General features: G+C 40.0%; 1 protein-coding gene across 1 annotated transcript in view; it reads left to right on the plus strand.

Annotated features, from left to right (window-relative positions):
* Nucleotides 1-23,226, plus strand: part of CRACR2A (calcium release activated channel regulator 2A) — a 210,163-nt gene that overhangs the window by 90,200 nt on the left and 96,737 nt on the right. Inside the window, exons 4-6 of the mRNA XM_043967976.1 lie at nt 4,064-4,175; nt 10,122-10,296; nt 16,115-16,261. Of these exons, the coding sequence (XP_043823911.1) occupies nt 4,064-4,175; nt 10,122-10,296; nt 16,115-16,261 (434 nt within the window). The remainder of the gene's footprint in view (nt 1-4,063; nt 4,176-10,121; nt 10,297-16,114; nt 16,262-23,226) is intronic.

Consider the following 23,226-nt stretch of genomic DNA (forward strand, 5'->3'; position numbering starts at 1 on the left):
ATGCACTTTGTGCCAAACACTCGGTTATAGAGATTTGGAGACTAAAATGAAGCAGCCCTAGTACATAATCATAAGATTTACATTCTATCAGGGGAAACAATAGATATGGATGTACAAATAAATGCAGTATACTTTTCTGGAAAGAAGCTCTAACAACTTGGGGGAGGGAGGGAGGGAGGGAGGGAGGGAAAGGTTCTCATGGCCTTAGGAAATGGCATTTAAACTGAACTTTAAAGAAAACCAGGGATCTTAAGGGACTGAAGCAAACAGGGATTTAATCATGGGCATGCAGGACTCCCTGTACAAAAACACAGAGGTGTTGTGTGTGAGGAAGGGAAAGAAGGCCCCTTTGGCTAGACTAAAGAGTATATGAGGGGCAGTTAGGTGGCTCAGTGGATAAAACACTGGCCCTGGATTCAGGATGTCCTGAGTTCAAATCCGCCCTCAGACATTTGACACTAGCTGTGTGACCTTGGGAAAGTCACTCAACCCTCATTGCCTTTCCCCTCGCCCAACAAAAAGAGTATATGTGGAGGAGTAATGTATAAAAAGCCTGGAAAAGTTGGCTGAGTTGGACTTGGAAGGATTTTTGAGGACAAACATAGAAGTTTGTATTTAATCCTAGAAGAAACAGGGAACTACTGAGACTTCTTTAGCAGAGAAATGTCTCGTAATTTTACTTTGGCAGCCATGCCCTTGCAGCTTTTTGAGTGGAGACAATTAATTATCTTCAAAAGCTGAAGAAAGTAGAATGATTTAACCTAAAGAAGATGTTAAAGGAATGCATAATAATAATGTGCAGGTATGTTAAGATGTATCATATGGGTGATGTGATACATCTGGCATTCATCTCTACTGATGAAAGAAGCCAGAAATAATCCAAATCTTTCTTGCTGTATTTTAAGTTTGAGACATTTGGAGAGATCTGTGAGAGTCAACATGAGAAAATAATGGAGCAAGTGCCAGCAAGGGCACAAACACCTTTCCTGGTGAGGGGTAGACTAATGGAGGTGTGATGGTTTAGATGTCTGTGTTCCTGAAAGTAGGAGAATGGACTCAGTAACCTCTAGAATTTCCTTCCAGCACAAGTGCTCTACGTGATGTTGGAGATAAAATTTAGAGAAGAACTAAGGAAGGCAAAGAAAGGTGTGGATGGGGATTATCAGGGTTATCCCTGAAAGGACAGGAGCAGGGGATAAGATGAGTAGGGTTGTTGTATACTCTACCTCTAATGCAGTGATAGTTGGTTTAAAGGGAGCTAATAATCCCCCCCCCCAATAAAGTCTCACCCTTTTCTAAATATCCTCTACTCACCCTCCAACATGGCTGTTAAGACAGATGGCTTATGGATTACAGATCAGGTCAGAAATTCTTCTGGATGCTAAACAGATGCATGCCTACAATCTCTGCTTCTCCCTCGTCCTTATCCTCTTTTAAAGAACATTCATATTTAATTTAATTCTTCCAAATGGCTTCCCCATCATCCCATCTTCCCATTCTGCTGTGCATCACAGTCTCTCTTAATGTAGCTACCTGCCAAATTAAATTTAATGGTTGATCTGCTAGAAGATTGCCACAGGATATTGCCAAGTGCGCTTGCATGTTGTTTTATGGACTTTCACACCTGCTAGCTCTTTTTGCTTTATTATTCAGATGGGTATCACAAAAGAGGTATCATCCCCTTTTCTTACCCTACCGAACAGCAGTATAATCTCTCCCTTTATTTCATTACAAGTCACTTTTGGTTTCTGTAGAACAAGTATAGGTTTCCCCTATGCCTTTGGGTGAGGGATGGGTTTGTGGGAAGAAATTCCTCTTCAAAATAGACAGGAGAATTTTATGACACCAAGCTTGTTTGAACCCATTTGGACATTGATAGATTCATAGGTATAATAGTTTCGTGGGATTTAGAGCTGAAGGGAATCTTAGAAATTATCTAGTACAACCACTTGTCTTACAGATGAGGGAGCTCAGGCCAATTGACTTGCCCAGGGTCGTGCAGTTATTTAAGGGCAGGATTAAAACCCAGGGCACTTGGGGGCAGCTAGGTGGCACAGTGGATAAAGCACCAGCCCTGGATTCAGGAGGACCTGAGTTCAAATTTGGCCTCAGACACTTGACACTTACTAGCTGTGTGACCCTGGGCAAGTCACTTAACCTTCATTGCCCCACAAAAAGCAAAACAAAACAAAACAAAAAACCCAGGGCACTTGACTCAAAACCCAGTTCTCTTTCCACTTCATCAAACCACCTGATCAGTGGCTTCTGTTACAACTGCACAAATCTACCTGACTTGAGGGCCAATAAGAAAATCAGGCAGCAAAGCCAGGGGCTCTGCTACTTTGCTCTCTGTTTCTTCAGCTAAGTCCCACCTGAAGAGAGTCCAACAATTTGGCAGGAATTGGCAGCCATTCAAAAACACTGGGCCAAATCTTTGTTTATTCCTCTGTGGTCAGTCTTTTACAGATATCCACATGCAAATATTCCAGTGTCCACCCTTGCAGCTTTTTGGTTTCTCCCTTTTGGCCAATTCCTGGAACTTCCTCAGCTTGGGTGGGGGGGGGCAGGGGCTGGGCAGGAAGGGGAGAGGGGAGTTGAAAAACCAAGAGATAAGAAAGAAGTCAGGACAGAAATTTGTGTCTGGATGCTCTTCCCTTCACCCTCCTGTTCCAATATTATTGTTGTTGTTCATTTGTATCTGGCTCTTCATGACTCCATTTGGGGTTTTCTTGGCAAAGACACTGGAGTGGTTTGTCATTTCCTTTTCCAGTTCATTTTACAGATGAGGAAACTGAGGTAAGCAGGGTTAAGTGACTTACCCAGGGCCGCACAACTAGTAAGTGACTTAAGCCAGATTTGAACTTGAGAAGATAAGTCTTCCTGACTTCAGACCCTGTACTCTATCCGCTGTACCACCTAACTGCCCTTATAAGGAACACTAGATTTGGAGTTAGAGGACCTTGTTTTAATCTCAGCTTTTCTACTTATCCATGTAACCTTGGGCAAGTCATTTGGACTAGAATACTTGGAGGTCCCTCCCAGCTCAAATTCTAAATCTATCATCCTGTGATCTCTGTTTGAATGAATCCACTGCTAGACCTTGTTAAACTGTGACGATTGGTTGGTCCACTATAGATTTGTGCTACTCTCACCTAGGCTCCAAGCACTACATTTGCCCTCTCAGCTATAACAAAACTTTTCTACTCAGCTCACAACTTCTAACTGTACCACCTCCCCCTCCAGTAAATGATCTTATATTTACATCCTTAGGAGGTTCTGTGATTTCATGAGTGTGGGTACCCACTCCACCAGTCCAGATGATAGCTCATCTATGTCTTTGCGTGTGACTGCCATCCATATCTTTTAAAAAATCCTCCATAGAGGATCCATCCAGTATGTTGGAGCCCTCTTTTACAGTTCTTTGGATGTCTTAGAGACCCCTGTGTAGCAGTTAGGCTCCCTTTATTTTGTCTGTCATTCTTGTTACACAGCTGGCCCACCTCCTTTTTCTCATCCTAAAAGACTTACATCTTTCAAGCTACTTCTAAAGCAAAAGTCATCATTAGGGCATGAGGAAGAGTCAGAAGCCTTCATCAAAAAGGCCTTCCAAGAAGAGCTGACCTTCAGATGTGCAGTTCAGAAAGAACAATGCATTGAGAATCAGGAGACCAGGAGGGTTGGAGTCCCAACTCTTTCACTGACTAGCTGTGTGACCTTGTCACAAGTTATTCACTGCTCTGGACTCCAGTTTTTTCACTGTCAAAACAAGAAGTTTAGATTTGGACTTGGCCTTTTCTGGCTCTAATTATCAGACCACTATAAATTTCCTGGCATTTGTGAAACACTCACTATGGTGCAGTCATGGGGCTAAGTGCTGGGGATACAAAGAAAGGAAAAAACACACTAAACGTCTAACTATCTCTAGAAAAGAAGCAGCTTCTGGCATGTGGGATGAAATCAGCTAAAGTTGAGGTCAATTGCTAGTGGCCCCTGAAGTCCCTCCCTACTCAGCCCTGATGGACGTGTCCTTCCCTGTAACAAATACGATTTTCATTGCTTTCAGCGGCTTCACGATGAATTACCTCTCAGTCTGGAGGATCTGGAAAATGTGTTTGATACCCTGGATGCTGATGGCAATGGCTTCCTGACTCTAGAGGAGCTCACCAGTGGATTCAGTGAGTGCCCAATTCAAATGTGGTCATATAGCTGCAGCTTCTAGATTCTCTGAGAGCTTGAGAACGGTGAAGAATAACTCATCATGGCTCATATTCCTGCATGCAGAAATATTTAGGACTAAGGTTGTGATTTGTTTAGACCCCCTCACTTTTCTTGTTCCTTCTTCCTTGGTTAAGGCTACCCATCATCCTTCAAGAGCTGATTCAATGGCCACCTTCTTCATGAAATCTTTCCTGATTTTTTTTCAGCCATTCAAGCCTATTCTCCCACCTGAGCTCCCAGTACATGGATGGTGTCATTATCAAATTTAAAGATAGCACAAAACTGGGAGAAATAGTCAATCTATTACATTACAGAGTAAAGATTCAAAAAGATCTCAGCAGGCTAGAAGGATGAAGAAAATTTAATAGGGATACATAGGGATAAACATTTATTAAATACCTACTATGTTCTAAGAGGTGGAGATACAAAGAAAGGTAAAAGACATTTCCTGCTTTCTAGGAGCCCACAGTCTAAGGTGGGAGACAACATACAAATAACTATGGACAAGCAAGACATATACAGTATAAATTGGACATAATCAATGGAAGGAAGGCACTGGAATTAAGGGGGAATTGGGAAAGAGTTCCTGTAGAAGGTGAAATTTTAACTGGAATTCGAAGGAAGTAGGAGTTGGAGATGACTGGATTTATAGTCTTCTCCTGAACACATATAAGTTGAAAAAAGTATGACTAGACAATACTCTGTATGCAAAAGATCTGAGGGTTTAAGTGGATTTCAAGTTGAATTTGGAGCAACCATGTGACATGGCAGCCGAAAAAAACCAAATGTGATCTTAGACGGAATGACTAGAGGCACTTCTAGGGAAGGCAGAGTTCTGCTGTCCTCTTACTGGCTCAGGCTAGACCTGTAGCACTGTGCCCCGTTCTGGGAGAGCTTCATTCACTCAGGGAGCCACATTGTAGGACAGAAATTGGCAGCATATCTCAAGAATGACCAGGAAAGCAAAAAGTCTCAGTTCCACAGGCTGAATATTTGAAGGAAATGGAAACAAATAGAAATAGCTGGGAGATGAGAAAACTTGTAGGAGACATAGTATTTGCCTTCAAGGATCTGCTGTTATGAGGAAGTGAGTTTAGGTTTATTTTATTTGGCCCTAGAGAACAGAGCCAGGAGCAGTGAAGAATGGACAATGAGGGAGTTAGATGTAAGCAAGTGTAGGCCTCCTGATTTTAAGTCTGCTTTTTTTGTTATTGTCAAAATGCACTGTCAAAGGATGATTGTTTTTTAGAAGTAGGACCATGACAGAAAGATTGGTGTGATTTCTAGTAAATTTGTGTGGTTAAGGGATTCTCAGAGCAAGGGACTTTTTAAAAATAGTATTTTATTTTTATTTTTCCCAATTACATGTAAAGATAGTTTTCAACATTCATTTTTGTAAGATTTTGAGTTCCAAATTTTTCTCCCTCCATCTCCCCTCTTTAAGCCAGCAAGCAGTCTGATATAGATTATATATTATAATCATGTTAAATGTATTTCTACGTTAGTCATGTTGTGAGAGAAGACTCAGAACAAAAGGGAAAAGCCACAAGAAAGAAGAAACAACAAAAATGAAAACAGTATGCTTTGATCTGCATTCAGACACATAGGTTTTTTTTCTGGATGTGGAGAGCATTTTCCATCATGAGTCTTTTGGCTTTGTCTTGGATCATTGTACTGCTGAGAAGAACTAAGTCTATCACAGTTGATCATCACACAATGTTGCTGTTACTGTGTACAGTGTTCTCCTGGTTCTGCTCACTTCACTCAGCATCAGTCTACTTGAGTCTTTCCAGGTTTTTCTGAAATCTTTCTGCTCATCATTTCTTATAGCATAATTGTATTCCATGACATTCATATACCACAACTTGTTCAACCATTCCACAGTTGTTGGGCATCCCCTCAATTTCAAATTCTTTGCCACCACAACAAGATCTGCTAGAAATATTTTTGTACATGTAGGTCCTTTTCCCTTTTCTATGATCTTTTTGGGATACAGACCTAGCAGTGGTACCACTGGGTCAAAGGGTAGAGCAAGGGATTAAATGCACAGAAACTACAAAAGTCAGAATGACACAATGTATATCAAACAGGATGAGCAAGTTCTTGTGATTCCAGACAGTTGGATAGAGTGTGGCAAAACATTGGAAACTGAGGGACTGGCTGAACAAGTTGTGGTATATATGAATGCAACAGAATACTATTGTGGTATAAGAAATGACGAAGGGTATAGTTTCAGAAAAACCTAGGAAGACTTGTATGAAATGATGCAAAGTGAAGTGAGAAGGACCAAAAGAACAATGTATATAGTAACAGCAATATTGTAAAGATAATCAACTTTGAAAGACCTAGTAACTGACTCGCCACTTCAGTACCATATGTACTGAAGATAGTTTCTAAAGAGTTATGGGATATTGAAAGCTAGAAAGAACCTTATACGTAATGTGTCTATATCCCTCGATTTACAGAGGAAGAAACTGAAGCCTAGAGAGGCTGAATAATTTGTCCAAAGTTAAATAGATAGTCATTGTCAGAGTAGAGCCTGGAACCTAGACCTTCTTAGTGCCAGGTCATAGTTCTTTTTACTGCCCCAAAGTTCATGGGACAAGTGCAAAAAAAAAGTGTTGGGGGAGCCAGGTGGCACAGTGAATAGAGAGTCAGTAAGTCCTGAATTCAAGTCTAGCTTCAGATACTTACTAGCCATGTGACCCTGGGCAAGTTGCTTAACTTCAAATTGCCTCAGTTGCTTTATTTGTAAAATGGAGATAATAACAGCAACTACTCCCCATGGTTGTTGTGAGGATCAAATGAGATAAAATATGTGCCTGGCACATAGTAGGTATTATATACATGTTTATCATTATCATAATTATTAATATTCTCTCTTAAGCAACTACATAGCACCTTATACTTCTCCTAGAATAGTCCCAAATTTTGTCTTATGTTACAGAAAGAATGAATATGTATTATCATGGACAAATAATATGTCACATATTATATTGTAATTTTGGGGAGGGCAGGTAACATGCACATATTAGGAATAATAGACTCAATATTCCCATATGAGAAGTGATCAAAGGATATGAATAGGCAATTTTCAGAGGAACAAATTCAATAGCCATATGAAAACATGCTCTAAATCACTAATAATTAGAGAAAGGCAAATTTGATCAAACTCTGAGATGTACCACCTCACATTCAAACAATCGGCTAAGATAACAAAAAAGGAAAGTGAGAAATGCTGGAGGGGCTATGAGAAGACAGGTACATTAATACACTGTTGGGGGAGCTGTGAACTAGTCTAACAAATCTAGAAAGCAATTTGGAACTATACCCCAAAAGATATTAAGCTACACATACCCTTTGACCTTGTGATACTGCTAGTAGGTATATGCCCCAAAGAAAGGGGAAAGGGATATTTATGTGCAAAAACATTTATAGAAGCTCTTTTTGTTGTGGCAAAACATTGGAAACTGAGGGACTGGCTGAACAAGTTGTGGTATATATGAATGCAATGGAATACTACTGTGGTATAAGAAATGATGAAGGGTATGGTTTCAGAAAAACCTAGGAAGACTTGTATGAAATGATGCAAAGTGAACTGAGCAGGACCAAAAGAACAATGTATATAGTAACAGCAATATTGGTAAAGATAATCAACTTTGAAAGACCTAGTAACTGACTCGCCATATTTCTGAAGTACTCACAATGAAACATGCTATACTCCTTTCAGTTAGAGAAGTGACAGACTCACAGTGCATGTTTTCTTATCTTTCTTTTGCTTTTGCTTTCTTTCTCTTTTTTTTGACATGACTAAGTGGGAAATTTGTTTTGCATGACTGTACACATTTGTAATGGGTCTTGTTTTTCTTGTCTTCCCAATAGGTGAGAGAGAAGTGCATGTGGGGAAGGGGAGTATTTGGAAGTTAAAATAAAATTGAACTAAAAAAAAAGGAGAAATGGACTGGAATCAGAAGATGTAGTTTCTTTTTTTAATTATAAAAGTATTTTATTATTTTCCAGTTACATGTAGAGATAGTTTTCAACATTTCTTTTTATAAGATTTCTAATTTCAAAATTTTCTCCCTCCCTCCTCTCCCTTCCCCCCTCCCCAAGACAACAGGTAATCTGATATAGGTTATATATGTACAATAACATTAAACATATTTCCGCATTAGTCATGTTATGAGAAAAATCAGAGAAAAAAGGAAAAACCTCAAAAAACAAAAACAACAGCACCAAAAACAAAAGAAATAGTATGGTTCAATCCGCATCCATATTCCGCAGTTCTTTTTTTTTCCTGGATTTGGAGAGCCTTTTCCATCATGAGTCCTTTGGAACTTTCTTGTGCCATTGTATTGGTGAGAAGAATCAAGTCTATCACAGTTGATCAACACATAATGTTGATGATACTGTGTACAATGCAAGAAGATGTAGTTTCAAAACAAACACACAAAAACTCAGGCTGTTAGAGCTTTCCAGAAATAGAATGGGCTACCCCAGGAGGTAGTGCATTCCACTTCACTGGACTTCTTTAGCCAAACAGGATGACCACTTATCAAGTATATTACAGAAGGCTTTTCATTTAGGTGAAGCCAACACTATAAAACCTCCAAGGTATCTTCTGACTCATACTGTGATTCTGTGGGTCCAGGCTCTGATAGTTCCTAGTTATAGGAATTTGGGCAGGGTATGTTATATCTCTAAGATTCCTAAGTGTCCTCATTGTTCAAGTGGCAATGTCAACCCTTGTCTTATCTACATTATGGGGTTGTTATGAGGTTTTCCTCATAGTACTTTTTGGAACCTCAGATCCCTACATTTATGTGAGATGCTGCTACCACCACCACCACTACTACTGGAATGCATTATGTCTCCACTGTAGCAAAAGTGTCTTTCAGATAGAAGTAATAAAGAGAAGGAAGGGACATGACATTTGGAATGGGTATTTAAAGTCTCTTTGATATATTCTTTTATTCCTACTGCAGCCTGTATAGGAATACTCATAGTTAGATATACCGGAATGCCCCTTAGGGATGAATCCCTCAGAGAGTGGCAACTATTTTGGGTTCAAATGCATAAATCCTATAGAACTGTACTCTTAACACTATCACTAACAATCAGCCAGTAGACTTAATTACCTCTTAGCAAAGTCATTTACTCAGAAGAAATAGCAAGAATGGTAATTACAAAACATTTCCCCCACAAATTTAAGGTACACTGTACCACAAATACACATAGCATCCATGGGAAGAGCGGGTTCAAACTTAGAAGCATCAATGCAGTGAGGCATACATACATCGTACATATGCGACATAGGCAGCTCCCAACTGCTGATGCCGTAAAGCAGAAAGTCTCTGCCCTCTTTGTAAACATTTTTGTGCAGCTTCTCTTGGGTGCCGCATCTTTGTTGGGTAGGTTCCTTGACTAGCTTCCTAGTATCGCCTCCCCTACATGGTCTCACTCTTTTCTGCAGCCAGAGGCTATCTTCTTGATTGTCTCTGTATCCACATGTGGCTATACTGTGTGCTTCTGTCCCTTACTGGATGCAATGTCTCCTAATTGTCCAATAGTTCACCTTTGAAGCTATGTAGCTGATGTAGGGAGGGGGACAAGGAATGATAGAGAAATCTACTCCCCCCCCCCTTCAACAGGAGTCTCTTCCACAAGCAGCTCCCATTTTACAGTGCCTCCACCTTTCCAAGGTTTAGCTATTTAGGCATGGCTAATTTGTTTGCCAACTGAGTTATTTCCATCTTGAATGAATTGAAGAGGCGTTTACACCTCCTGACAGCAACAGAGCATAGACATATCTATATAGTCAGTTAACCATCAACTGAGATGAGGAGGAGGGGAAAACTCCCTCCTTCCAGTTATTAAATTTTTCTATTCACTTTGATCCTTAGGTCATTTCTTCTTTAGCCAAAATAACTATAACTCTGATGAACAGGGGGCCCAGCCCCAGGAGGAGAAAGTCTATCAGTCCAGGTGGGAAGAGGTGATTGACAACCGGGATGAAGATGAGGAAGACCAGTTCCACACACTGATGAATAAACTTGGAGCACAGAAAATTTTAGAAGAGTAAGTCCTCTGAGGCAGTGGCAACCACTTTGGGCCTCTCTATCATTGGTGTTGGGACCTGGCCTGGGAGGAAACTTCTCCATCTACCCTGACCTTCTCATTGAATAATAGAATTGGAAGTTGGAAGGACACATAGAGATAGTCCAGTCTAACCTTTGTTTTATGGAGGAGAAAGCTGAGTCCCACACAGATAAAAGGTCTTGTTCAGAGTCACACAGACCTTAACCAGTAAAACTAAGATTCAAACCCAGAATATCCAATTCCAAAGCTAGTATTATTTCTACTAGTGAGGGAAGGAAAGGGAATATAATGTCTCCTATGTATCATATGATGTACTAAGTGGTTTTTTTTTTTTACAAATATTATCTCATTTAATCAAAACAACCCTGGGAGGCAGGTGTTCTTAATACCGCCATTTTATGGTTGAAGAAACTGAGGCAAACAGTGACTTGCCCAGAGTCACACAGCTAGGAAGTATCTGAGGGCAGATTTGAACTCAAGTCTTCCCAACTCCAGACCCAGCACTCTACTACATCACCTAGCTGCTACCTCCATCTTTAACTGGTACCACATGTCCATTGGTACAACCCCCCACACACACCTTTTTTGTTGCTCCCTGAAGTGACTCATCCATGTCTCTTTTTTTCTGATTCTTCACAGAAAAAAAAAAGCAACACACCAACACATCTTACCCATTACCTTTCATTTTGGGTAAGAACTTATTAGGATCGAAGGATTCCCACCATTTGAGAGATACAGCCAGCTCAAGGTTGGCTTGGCTTGCATAGGTTTTATTCAGAGATAGAGAGAAAAGTGCAGGATGACCCTAAGCAGCAGTAGCCATTCCACTTTGGTCCCCTTGCTCTGGGCTATAACAACACACATGAGGTCAGCATCTATTTGAAGATGAGGAAACTCTCTTCATCTGGGGGAGGAATCTAGACCAAGGATCACACATGAAGAAGATGTGGCCTGAGGTCAGTCTAGCCCAGAGGGTAGTTATCCTTCAGAGTCTATCTCTATCCTGGCTTCAAGCAGTACGTATAGTCTGGGGGAAGTCAACATGGTTTCCTGCCTGTATACACCCTTCACCTTTCCCAAACTCTCCTTCCCCAGGGCCTATTATTATCAGTTTCACACTATTGGCTCTGATTTTTATATAGTGCTTACAGCTAGCGCAGACCCACAGTACCTGCCTGAAGTCCTCACTGCCTTCTATGCTTTCCCCCACCTCACCCCCTGGGACCAGGCTTTTCCTTCACACCTGGCCACACTAAAGCTAGCCACAAGAGACTCAGGGCCTTCAGCATGAAGCATTTTTTTTCAGTCTTTTTTTCCCCTCACAGTCTCAGTACCTGAGACATTATTAGTCTCCAGTATATCTTCAATGCACACATGGAGCCTACAACACTCTGTGGAATAGCCCCTGGACCAGCTTTTCTGAGGAAAAAAAAAGTCCCCCATTTCTTTAAGCAACAGGATCCCCTTTTTCTTTATCTCTCTGTGCATTTAATAATCATAACAAGCCACTTGTTTGTTGTCCAGTATATGTGATCATAATTTAAATGGCTTAGAAATCAAAGGAAACTTTTCATGAACTGTTTTTATTACAGATGAAGAAATGGGAACTCAGAGAATTGACTTGTCCAGGGTCATTTAGCTAGAAAGCAGCAGTGTGACAAACCATTTTCACAGCATGCTGAGGCAGAAAATTAGGCTAAGCATAATCTATAAACTAGTTATTTATATCCATGTTTATTTATATTGATTATCAGTTGGTAGACTGATATTTTTAGGTATCTAGGCTTTCAAACCAAATACATTCCCCCTAGATACACCCCAGTTCATCCATAAAGTCCTCTTGATCAAGGCAAAAAATGAAATTAAGCACTGACTCTTAAAAATGAATTAGGTTGAGACTAAGGTCTTGCCCCAAAATAAATTTCATATAACCTTTATCCTCTTATTTTTAGGTCCTCTATCTACTGGAGTCAGGTTTAATAGCTTGTATAAGTGGAAAAACCCTGCAGATAAGGGCTGACACTCTCAGAGGTTGGTGGGAAAGGGTAACAGTAGAAGGAGATGCAGATGGTTAGATTAGGGTGGAGGAGGGCCCTATCAGTGGGCCTATCATATAGTACAGTCTGTCAGCCCAGATAGAGTGTTTGTGGCTTAATGATCTTTAGGAGATGACTTGCAGGATTGTACCAGGGTCAGGAGAGGCCAGTGAAAGTCTGTACCAGGCGATGAGCACACTGCCAGAATTCTACAAGAGAATTTTATGGGTGTGATTGTTGCAGCAATAGCTCAGCTGCAAGAATGGATGGGTCTTAGGAGAAGACAGCAGCTGGCAGCCACAGGGAGGGAGGACTCAGAAAATTTGTCACCTGCATCGGCTTCTTAGCAGAAATAGGGCCAAATCTAGTGACGGAACACTGCTTTGCTTTGCAGACTTCTCCAGAGAAGGTACTTTAACCTCTGGCACATAAACACCTGTGAGAAGAGGGAGGGAGCTGCCCTTGGGCACAGCTTAGGTTAGCTCTGGGTTGGTCTTGCAACGGAGCAGCCATTGCCCAGCCTTTTTGCTGGGTTCTCTGACCTCAATACCTCAAGCAGCTTATAGTTATGACCTAGGGACACACACAACAAATACAGTGTGACACATGCAGAGACACATGGGAGCAGCCCACCCAGGTAACCAGACTGTCCAGAGTTTCACTGCTCTGCCACAACAGTATCTCACCTCTCTTGTTCCCCATCCTATGAACTCATTAAGCTCTGCAGATACACTGTCAGGGCCATTTTAGGATATAGTGATTCAGATATCTAAGTTCTTCCTTTTTACAGGCTAGCCTACAGGCAGCTTTAGAACAGGATGGAGGCTGATGCTTCCACTAGGGTTAATGGAAATAGCTTCTGCCTTCTTGCTTTCACAAATCAATTATACCATATCCCTCATTTATTACCTTAGTGGGGTGAAGAAGAGATAGAGAAGATTTTTTTTTGGAAAGAAGGAACATTCCCAAGCTGCCCTGGTAGCCGCTTACCTGTACACTTGCCTAGCAGAAATCATGAAGTATCCTTCAGGGTCCTGATGTCAGAGGCCTGGGAGAAAAACACTACCCAAAGGGTTGTCTCAGACAAGAGAAAGCTATGTGGAAGGTCAGTGAAAGGTCAATCTATAGACATTGGGGACTAGCTATCTCCATCTTCCTCAAGGACAGAGGTCCTTCAAGGTCATCTCAAACTCTGTCTCCTCCATTAAGCTGTCCTTATTTCTCCCTTTCCATAAATAGCTAGTGATTTCTTCCCCATCTAATCTCACAGCATTCTGTTCCATTTATAGCCTAATTCATCTTGTTGTCACGGTTGTTGTTTGTCCTTTATTCTCAAAGAGGACCATGACATCAGAGTGATGTCATGACTTACGGTGAATTGGATTTAAGTGAGGGAGGGTAGTGCAAGGTCACCAACCTCAATGTCTGCTCCAGAGCCATCTAGGTCCAGTGGCAAAACATATATCAAGATGACTGGAATGGCCCTGGATGTTTAAGGCAATTGGGGTTAAGCAACTTGCCCAGGATCGCACAGCTAGTGAGTGTCTGAAGTGAGATTTGAACTCATGTCCTCCCAACTTATCTGTTTATATGTCTTATTTCCTTGAGGACAGCTACCCTGTTATTTCTTTGTCTTTCTGACTAGTGGCTAGTATTGCACATAGTAGGTACTTAATAAATGAATGAATAGAAAAACAGGCTTAGGTGTGTCTTGATTGACGCTGAAGAGGCAACAGCAGTATACCTTAGTTGAAGAATGTCTGTTGTTATTTGCAGCAATTAACTAATGATAGGGTTATAAAGGAGCTTGAGAATATTCTCCTTACTGGATGGAGCAGATGTGTGTGGAGTATCCTCTCTGGGTGCTTGGGATGGAGTGGAGTGTGAGGAACACAGGGAATGTTATATATTGGATTTAGAGTGATTTGTGATATGAGTTGGGACAAGAGAGTAATTAGTGAGTAGCATTGCTATTCAGACAAAGGGGGAACATGAGTCAGTGTATATGAATGGAGGGATGAGTTTGAGTGCGGAGCCCTGGGTAAGTGAGAGTTTGAGTAGGAGATCCCATGTGAATTTGAATTTCCCTTATGGCAGAGATTCTTAAACTTGTGGACCCTTTTGGTAGTCTGGTAAAGCCTATGTGCCCCTTCTCAGAATAACGTTTTAAAATGCATAAAATAAAATACATGAGATTAAAAAGGAACAAACGAAAAAAGCAGAGGTAAAAATACCAGCCTGGAACTCAGCCCTGTTAGGAGAGGATAAATTAATACATTAACAAACAAATACAAATGAATGGAAATTAATTTGAAAAATGATATAGATATTCTTTTCTCTATCTTTGAAGTTTAATAATCACATGGGTAGTATGAGAATTAAGGCAGCATGTAGAGATAGGTGCCACTAACTTGCACAAAAATGGGTGAGATTGAATTCTCACTGGATCTTTCCACTGACCTCCTCAGAATAATTCTAGGACACAGACTAGAATGTAAGCCTCTGCAGAGGCAGAATCCTCTATTTTCCTGCTGCTCAACCTCCCTCCATAGTCTACAAAAGAGAAAAAGAAAGTATTCAGGAGAAAGCTAGTAGACACAATGGATTTAGGCATGACTAGCAGAAAACACCAGTAAAGTGTGGAGAAGATCTGTGTTACATGAGAAGCAGAAGGCTTTAGTGTAGCCAGGGGTAAAACATTTCTGACCATGAAGATACCCTGGCTATCTAAGATGTAGTCATATAAGATATAGGTAGAGAGTTCCTATAGCTCACAAATTATAGATTTTTCCCAAGATGTTATATATTCTCAACTAAAAAAGCCCTGGGAGGAAGATAATATAAATATTTAACATGTTACTAATGAGAAAACCAGGAATGGCCTTTATTTGGGCCAGGTAGCTTGAACTCATAAATGATAGCTAGATGTTCCCTATTACCATTTTTATTCTGTCCTTTCTAGTCCTAACATTATTCACCTGGTCAGAGAGAAGAGACAAAATAAGTAGTTCTGTTTTCTCCCTTTCCCCTCCTATTTTCCTTATCATTGTCTCTTCCTTTCCCACTCTCTCTTTTTATTTGCTGTCTCATCCTTCCTTAGCAGTGATTCAATCTCTTCTTCCACAACCCCCCTGCCATAGAGCTTAAGAACTTTAAGAACTCTTAGTTTTCTTCTGACTCCTTTTGAACCTCTCTCTGTATATTTCTCAACTTTTTTTTTCTTCTTTCTCTGCTATTAGTAACACTCCTTCACACTAGTTTCCAGTGGGGAGGGGGGCAAGGAGGGAAGATTTCTTCTTTTCTTCTAGTTCTTTGCCTTTAACTTTCGTTTTTTGGTTTGTTTTTTTTTAGTGAGGCAATTGGGGTTAAGTGACTTGCCCAGAGTCACTCAGCTAGTAAGTGTTAAGTGTCTGAGGTCAGATTTGAACTCAGGTACTCCTGACTCCAGGGCCGGTGCTCCATCCACTGTGCCACCTAGCTGCCCCTGCCTTTAACTTTCAACATAAAATGCCAATGTTTTCCAGGATTTGGGGTAGTGACCTTTCTCTTCCAGCTTCATAACCCTAATCTCTAAACACACTTACCTTCTCCATTTGTTATATATTGGGAACTATTGGGTTGAGCAAGCTTGGCCACATAATTTATGTTCTGAAGTACATTGGACAAATAATAGATTGATGCTCCACAGCCCTCACTGACTTGATCTTACATATTACCCCAATAATATCACTATTCTTCAATTCCCTTCTTTTTTTAAACAGTGTAAGTGATGTTAAGCAACTTTGGGAGCAGCTAAAGAAGAATGAGCCTCACTTGCTGTCCAACTTTGAAGAATTTCTCTCCAGAATATTCTGCCAGCTTCAGGAAGCCCACAAGGAGAAGGATGAACTGGAATGTGCCCTGGAAAGGTGAGTATCCAAACTCAATTCCCCTCTGTGCCTCTTCTCTCCTTGAACAGATACATGGGTCTTTCTGTTGTGCCTTCCACCTAAGCATCCGAGAATGTTTTAAAATCATTCTCTAGATAAGATAGCTGGGGCATTGCCAGTTGTTTTGACTTTTGTTTGGCCATCGGACTCTGATGACTCTGGGGGCTAGAGTGAGGCTGATGACTTTGCACATCTCTGTCTCACTTAAATCCAATTAATGCACAAGTCAAGATAACAGCCTCATGATGTCATTGGTCCTCTTGAGAACCAAAGGACAAACAACAACAACAACAATGGTTAAGATAGCATTAAATTCAGCTTATGGACTCAGAGGGAGAAGTAGAGAGAGATTCTCTCAATGTCATTTCAGAGTAGCATGGATTTGAGTGGTGCTGAGCTCCTGGGTTGCTCATTTCCTTCTTGGCCTTAGCTACCCCAAGTTGTTGTGCTTCAGAGGCATCTTAGAGCATCCTCCTTCCACTACATCCTTAGATCTTTTGTGTTTTGTTCTCTTCCTCCAAGACCTCTCCTGATAGTTCCTAGCATCTAGGATCCCTCCTTCCCACTTCCACACACAGTCATACTCACCAAGTCTTAAAACAACATTGTGTTTTCTGAGGGGCTGAGCTAAAATCAGGCCATATAGATGTACTGTACAAAATACGGGTCAAGTCATATTGGTGGTGTTCCATTCACTTTCTCAAGTCAGCAAACATTTATTAAGCACCTACTATGTGTAAAGCATTATACTAGTCATGAGGTTTCATGTCATTGAATTTATATTTGCATTGAAGAGTTAACATTTTGTGGATTAGTGGCAGCATTACATAGTGGATGGAATCTGGAATACATTGGTTAAATCTCTTCAGAAACATACTGGCCATAAAATCATGGCCAAGTTCCTGAGCCTCTCAATACATAGACAGCTCTGTGAGATTCTTAAGTTACAGATGATATACTCATCTGCATTAGTGAGTGAAAAAATGCTGAATGAATGAAAAAGCATTTTTGAGTGCTTATTGTGTGTTAGACACAGTGCTAAGCAACAAGAATACATATATAAAAATGGATACTGGCCCTGACTTTGAAGAACAACTTATAATTATCTGAGACAATTTAATTAACATTAATTTAATTAATATTAAGGACCTGCTATTTACTGGGCACTGTGCTAATCACTGGGCATATAATTAAATAGAAGAAAGACAGTTCCTGACTTCAAGGAGCTCACAGTCTAAAGGAGGAGACACACAAAAGAAGGCAGAAAAGTGTGTGTGTGTGTGTGTGTGTGTGTGTGTGTGTGTGTAAGGGGGAAACAGAAAGACAGAGGGGTGGGGTTGAAGAGAGAGTAGTGGCCAGGGAAGGGAATTTTGGTTTTGGTTTAGAAAGTCATTAGCATTTAGACAGTTGGCTGACATATTTTTTCCAGAAGTAATTGTAATGTTGATCTAATTTTAGATCTCAGAGCAAGAAATAGGGAAGGGAAGGATGGGAGAAGGAAGGGAAATTCTTGCTTGGTGATAGGGCTAAAAATGACCAATCTGCTTGGTTTTGAGGGCTCTCATCACTTATAACCTAGAGGCAGGGAAAGTGCTTGGGCAGAATGAAGAAAGAATGGAGGGAGTTTCTGAACTGGGCAGTCCCTCCACTGATGAACTAGAAGGTCTGGGCCAAAAACAAAGAAAAGAAAAATGTGTCTCTTAAACAATTAAATTATCATTTAAAGTGGGTTAGGTCATGATCTAGAGGATATGATAATAGCCCAAGGAAGAGTTTTCATACAGTTTGGAAGCAAGATTATTTCACCTCTATGTCTTTAATCAGGATAACAGTGAACCTCCTTCAGGAGATTAGGATGAGCAAGGGAAATGTGGAGGTTGGTCCATTATATTCCCAACATTTCCTCAACAGGAGACTCTGTAGATTCGGTTTGAACATTTCACGATAATAGCTTATTATCCAGTGTCATGAACTCAAAATTTATCCAAATTTTGGAGCATCCCAGGATTCATGCTGAAGTCCTAAACTAAACTTATTGAGCCCAGGACTTGTAAGACTAGAAAGCATTTGCCCTTTTAAGATCATTTATGAAGTACTATCAACCCATGCTTTTCCTCTCTTGTTTCCCCTAACCCCCAGCTAGGTCTTGACCTATCGGGTACCCAGTTCTGGATGCCTTATTTTAGGAAGATATTTACAAACTAGAGCATGTTCAAAGGAGGGTGAGCAGGATAGAGAAGGGACTGGAGACCATGTCATAAAAGAATTATTGAAATAACTCAGCAGGTTTAGCTTAGAGAAGAGAATATATGGAGGACATGATCACTGTTTTCAGATATTTGGATAGTCATTGTATAGAGAAGAGATTAAATTTCTTCTACTTAGCCTTGGAGGACAAAACCAGAAACAATGAATGGGTGGGATTTTAGAGTGGCTGATGTCAGCTTCATATATAATAGTAATAATAATGACAATAACAGCAACAATGACAACAATAATTACCACTTATATAGTGCTTTAAAATTTGCAAAATGATTTACAAATATTGTCTCATTTTGTCCTCACAGCCCTGGGAACCCTTGAAAAAGTTCAGTGAGCCTCCCAAAGTCACATGGCCAAGCTGTGAGGCAGCTGCTGGTGTCATAGTACACAAAGTACTGGCCTGAAGGGAGAAAGACCTGAGTTCAAAAATGGCGTCAGATTCTTACTAGCTGTGTCTCTGGGCAAAGCACTTAACCTCTGCCTGCCTCAGTTTCTTCAACTATAAAATGAGGATATTAGAAGCACCTACCTCCAAGGATTGTTGTGAGAATCAAATGAGATAATATTTGCAAAATGCTTAGCACAATGCCTGGCATATAGTGGGTACTGGATACATGCTTATTTCATTCTTCCCTGAGATCCTCACCTAGGTTCTGTGACTCCAGGATTCATTGCACAGTGCATTGGGCTATTGTTTTCTTGCATTGGACTTCTGGTAAGAAGCTTCTAGGCTGCCAATCAAAAGCAATTGAAAATCTAGTTTAACTCCTAAAAAAAGGTGAAAAATCTTATTCAGGACCTCCCAACCCAGCCCAGTGAAGAAATAGTCCATACAACTTTATCATGTTTCCATGGAGGTATATGCAGTCTTTAAAAATCACAGAATTAAAAACATAACAAAAAAGCAATGAAACATGTTTAAGGCATGAAATCCAGTTCAACCTGGCTTTTTTTGGGGGGTGGGGTGGGGCAGTGAGGGTTAAGTGACTTGCCCAGGGTCACACAGCTAGTAAGTGTCAAGTATCTGAGGCCAGATTTGAACTCAGGTCCTTCTGAATCCAGGGCCAGTGCTTTCTCTACTGTGCCACCTAGCTACCCCCTTAACCTGGCATTTTTTTTTAGTGAGGCAATTGGGGTTAAGTGACTTGGCCAGGGTCGCACAGCTAGTAAGTGTTAAGTGTCTGAGGCCGGATTTGAACTCAGGTCCCCCTGACTCCAGGACTGGTGCTCTATCCACTGCTCCACCTAGCTGCCCATAATATAGGTCTATTTGGTGTTCTTTTTTTTTTCGTGGGACAATGAGGGTTAAGTGACTTGCCCAGGGTCACACAGCTAGTAAATGTCAAGTGTCTGAGGTCAGATTTGAACTCAGGTCCTCCTGAATCCAGGGCCAGTGTTTTATCCACTGTGCCACCTAGATGCCCCCTGCCCCTATCCTTTTCTTTTTCTTTTTTTAGTGAGGCAATTGGGGTTAAGTGACTTGCCCAAGGTCACACAGCTAGTAAGTGTTAAGTGTCTGAGGCCGGATTTGAACTCAGGTACTCCTGAATCCAGGGCCGCTGCTCTATTGCCCCTATCCTTTAAAAAAAAAAAAGTATGTCTCTCTACTCTTCAGGTTAACAGGGAAAGTGAAAGTGTTCCTTTAAAAAGTAAGTGGGCTTCAAGGTAAAAACAAACAACAATTAAAGAAAAGATAATTTGAAAAGGCAGAAGGGAATACTGACCCTAGTGTGGAAAAAAATAGCACAAAGGAGGAAGAGAGAAAGACCTTGAAGCTAATGCAATGCGGTTACTTAGAAGCAGTGGGTTGGTTGATCAGAGGACCCCTGATCAACTGAGTCACCCCAACCCACTTGATAAAATTATAGGATATGAGGGACAGGAACAGACAATAAGGAATGAAGGTTTTGCCCCTTTCAGGCTTCTAGTGGTTGCCTTCATAGCTTAAAAAGGGTAGAAATCCTTAGATGGCTAACAACCAAAGTGAACCAACATTATAAAATGTGTGGAACTAGGAGTGGCCAATTTCATAAAACACTCACCCCTTTTAAACTTTGATGGGTGAGTGTAAAGAAAGAATAAAAACGTCTTTTTTCCTTTAGGAGATGTGAAATAGTTCCTCAACTGAGTTGATAGATTAATATGTGTAAAATAATTACATTTATTGACATACAATAAACCTTAGAAAATTTTTATATTTTTAAAACCTTTAATATTGACTATCTCATCTTTTTGCTAAAATCATTTGTTTTATATGGTTTTGAACCAAATTCATAAGATTTGACATATAGTCTTTCATTCATCATGAATAACATTCAATATTAATATTAATGTTAACTAATTAACTCATGTTAAGGGTAACTTTGATAAAGTCAATTTTTTTCCCAAGTCTAGCCTTGTAAGTTTTCTTTTTTTAAAAAAATCAATCAAGAAGAATTCATGTACCTACTTACAAGGTAGGCCAAAGTCATGAAGGGATGTCTGATGTTTTAATAACTTTTTGAAAATTATTTTTCTTTATTTTATAAATATGTGTGTATATACTGTATATGATGCTGTGGTGTTATAAATAAAAAATAAAGGATTTATTAAATATTGAAACCCCTTAGTGACTTTGTGACTTTTGGCCCACCCTATATATATCAGACACTGGGCTAAATGCTGGAGATACAAAGACAAGAGGCATTATAGTAAGTGGAAAGACCAATGGATTTAGAGTCAGACGACCCAAGTTAAAACCCTACCTCTGATGGCCAATACCTGTGTGATCCTGGGAAGGTCATTCATCCATCTTCTTTGTAGCATATGCTTTGAAGCATGTTTATCCCAGCCATTTCTTGGATAAATTTCTTAACCTTTTATAACATGTGCCATAGCACAAGGTCATGTTGTGGTTTTCCACCTGTATCTGTGAATTTCCATAATTCCAGAATAATTCTGAATCTCAAGATATATTTATATAATAATATATTAATATATTTATTATATTAGCATAATATATTAGTACATAATATTGCTATAAAATTTATAATTTATATAATGTATCTTTATCAGAGTTCATTGTTCTTTCAGTAAGGACAAGATTTTCAGGTGAGTGGAAGTAAAAAAAAATCCTCCAAACAAATTTTTTGAGTGAATGTTTTGTAGTCCTAAGAAGATGATCAAATATTACATTGTCACCTGGACAAAACAAAAGTTTTGGTATAGGCTTGAATGAAAAAGCAAATTTCATCAGTAAAATTACCTTTTGGAAAATCTTAAGTATTCCAGTCTTTCTGTTGTCTTGACTATGACAACTATTTCTGTCTTCATAACAAAAGTTTACAGTAGGTCCCCCTCCACCTTTTCCTGGTCTTCTTGCTATCCTAACTTTAAGAAGCTGATGTAACACTATAGAGGAATAATAACACCCCTTCCAGCTGCTGAATCTTTCTGAGAGTAGTTGATTGTTGCTGAGGATTAATTAGCTTCTCCTAAGTCATAGTTATTCGGTTCTTGTCATTGAATTTGATGCCGATCAAATTTTTCTTTGCCTAATTCTATTTCATTATAGCTTAAAAAAGCAATAAAAAGCTTTACTTCTCCATGCCAACAGTTGATGCAATATCTATAACACTTACCGAGGCCTGTTTTTTAAAGAGCTACAACTTTTGCATGTCTTCTTGAAGTAACATCCTTTTTTGGGGGTGGTGGTGAGGCAATTGGGGTTAAGTGACTTGCCCAGGGTCACACAGCTAGTAAGTGTCAAGTATCTGAGGCCAGATTTGAACTCGGGTCCTCCTGAATCCAGGGCCGGTGCTCTATCCACTGCGCCACCTAGCTGCCCCAGTAACATCCTTTCTTAAAAACCGACAAATTAAAAACACAAAAAATAGAAATACATGCATATAACTTAAAACTCTGCACTTGCTTAATAGAAAACTATTTAAAGATGTAGATGCTATCTTAATCCAGTTTTATCTGGCCAAGGTCTAATGTTCTGAATTGCCCTATTATCAGCAGAAAGATATAAACAACTATTTCAAAATGAAACTATATGAAAATTATTGCCTTTCCCAAGTACTTTCCATACCACTGTATAGGGCTAGCAAGTGATGGACTAAATTATTATCCATGCCCCCTAGTGGCCATAAAAAGCACGAGCAAGTTCTGAGAAGAGATTCTTCTCTGACAGATGAGAAAGAAGGCATTAGCTTCATGCATGACTGCAGGGAGAAAGAACCCAGCTTTTGAGAAGAAATTACTCTTCCTTTTCCTTATGCACTTCTCGCACAGCTGCCAAATTCATATGAAGATACATTTACCCCCAAATCTGCAATGATCTCTATTACAAGTTAAAATACAAAATCCTCAGCCTGGTGCTTAAAGCCTTCCAAAATCTGGTTCCTAACTACCTTTCCCATTTTATTTTATATTATTTCCCTTCCCACACTTTGTGTCACCTGGATTGCTAGTTGTCTCATGAGTACACAACATTCTGCTTCTTGCTCTCATGCCTTTTCACAGGTGAAATCTCCATGTCTGGAATGCATTCACTCAGCATATATACTTTGTGGAATCCTTAGTTTCCTTCAAAGCTCAGGTCAGGTTGTACCTCCTTTCTTGATTCTCATAGTTATTAATGCTCTTTCCCTCTTGAAATCTCTGTCCTTATTTTGTATATGTTATGTCACCCCAGAAAA

The sequence above is a fragment of the Dromiciops gliroides genome, chromosome 5, assembly GCF_019393635.1.
Source record: "Dromiciops gliroides isolate mDroGli1 chromosome 5, mDroGli1.pri, whole genome shotgun sequence".
In the NCBI taxonomy this organism is placed as follows: domain Eukaryota; kingdom Metazoa; phylum Chordata; class Mammalia; order Microbiotheria; family Microbiotheriidae; genus Dromiciops; species Dromiciops gliroides.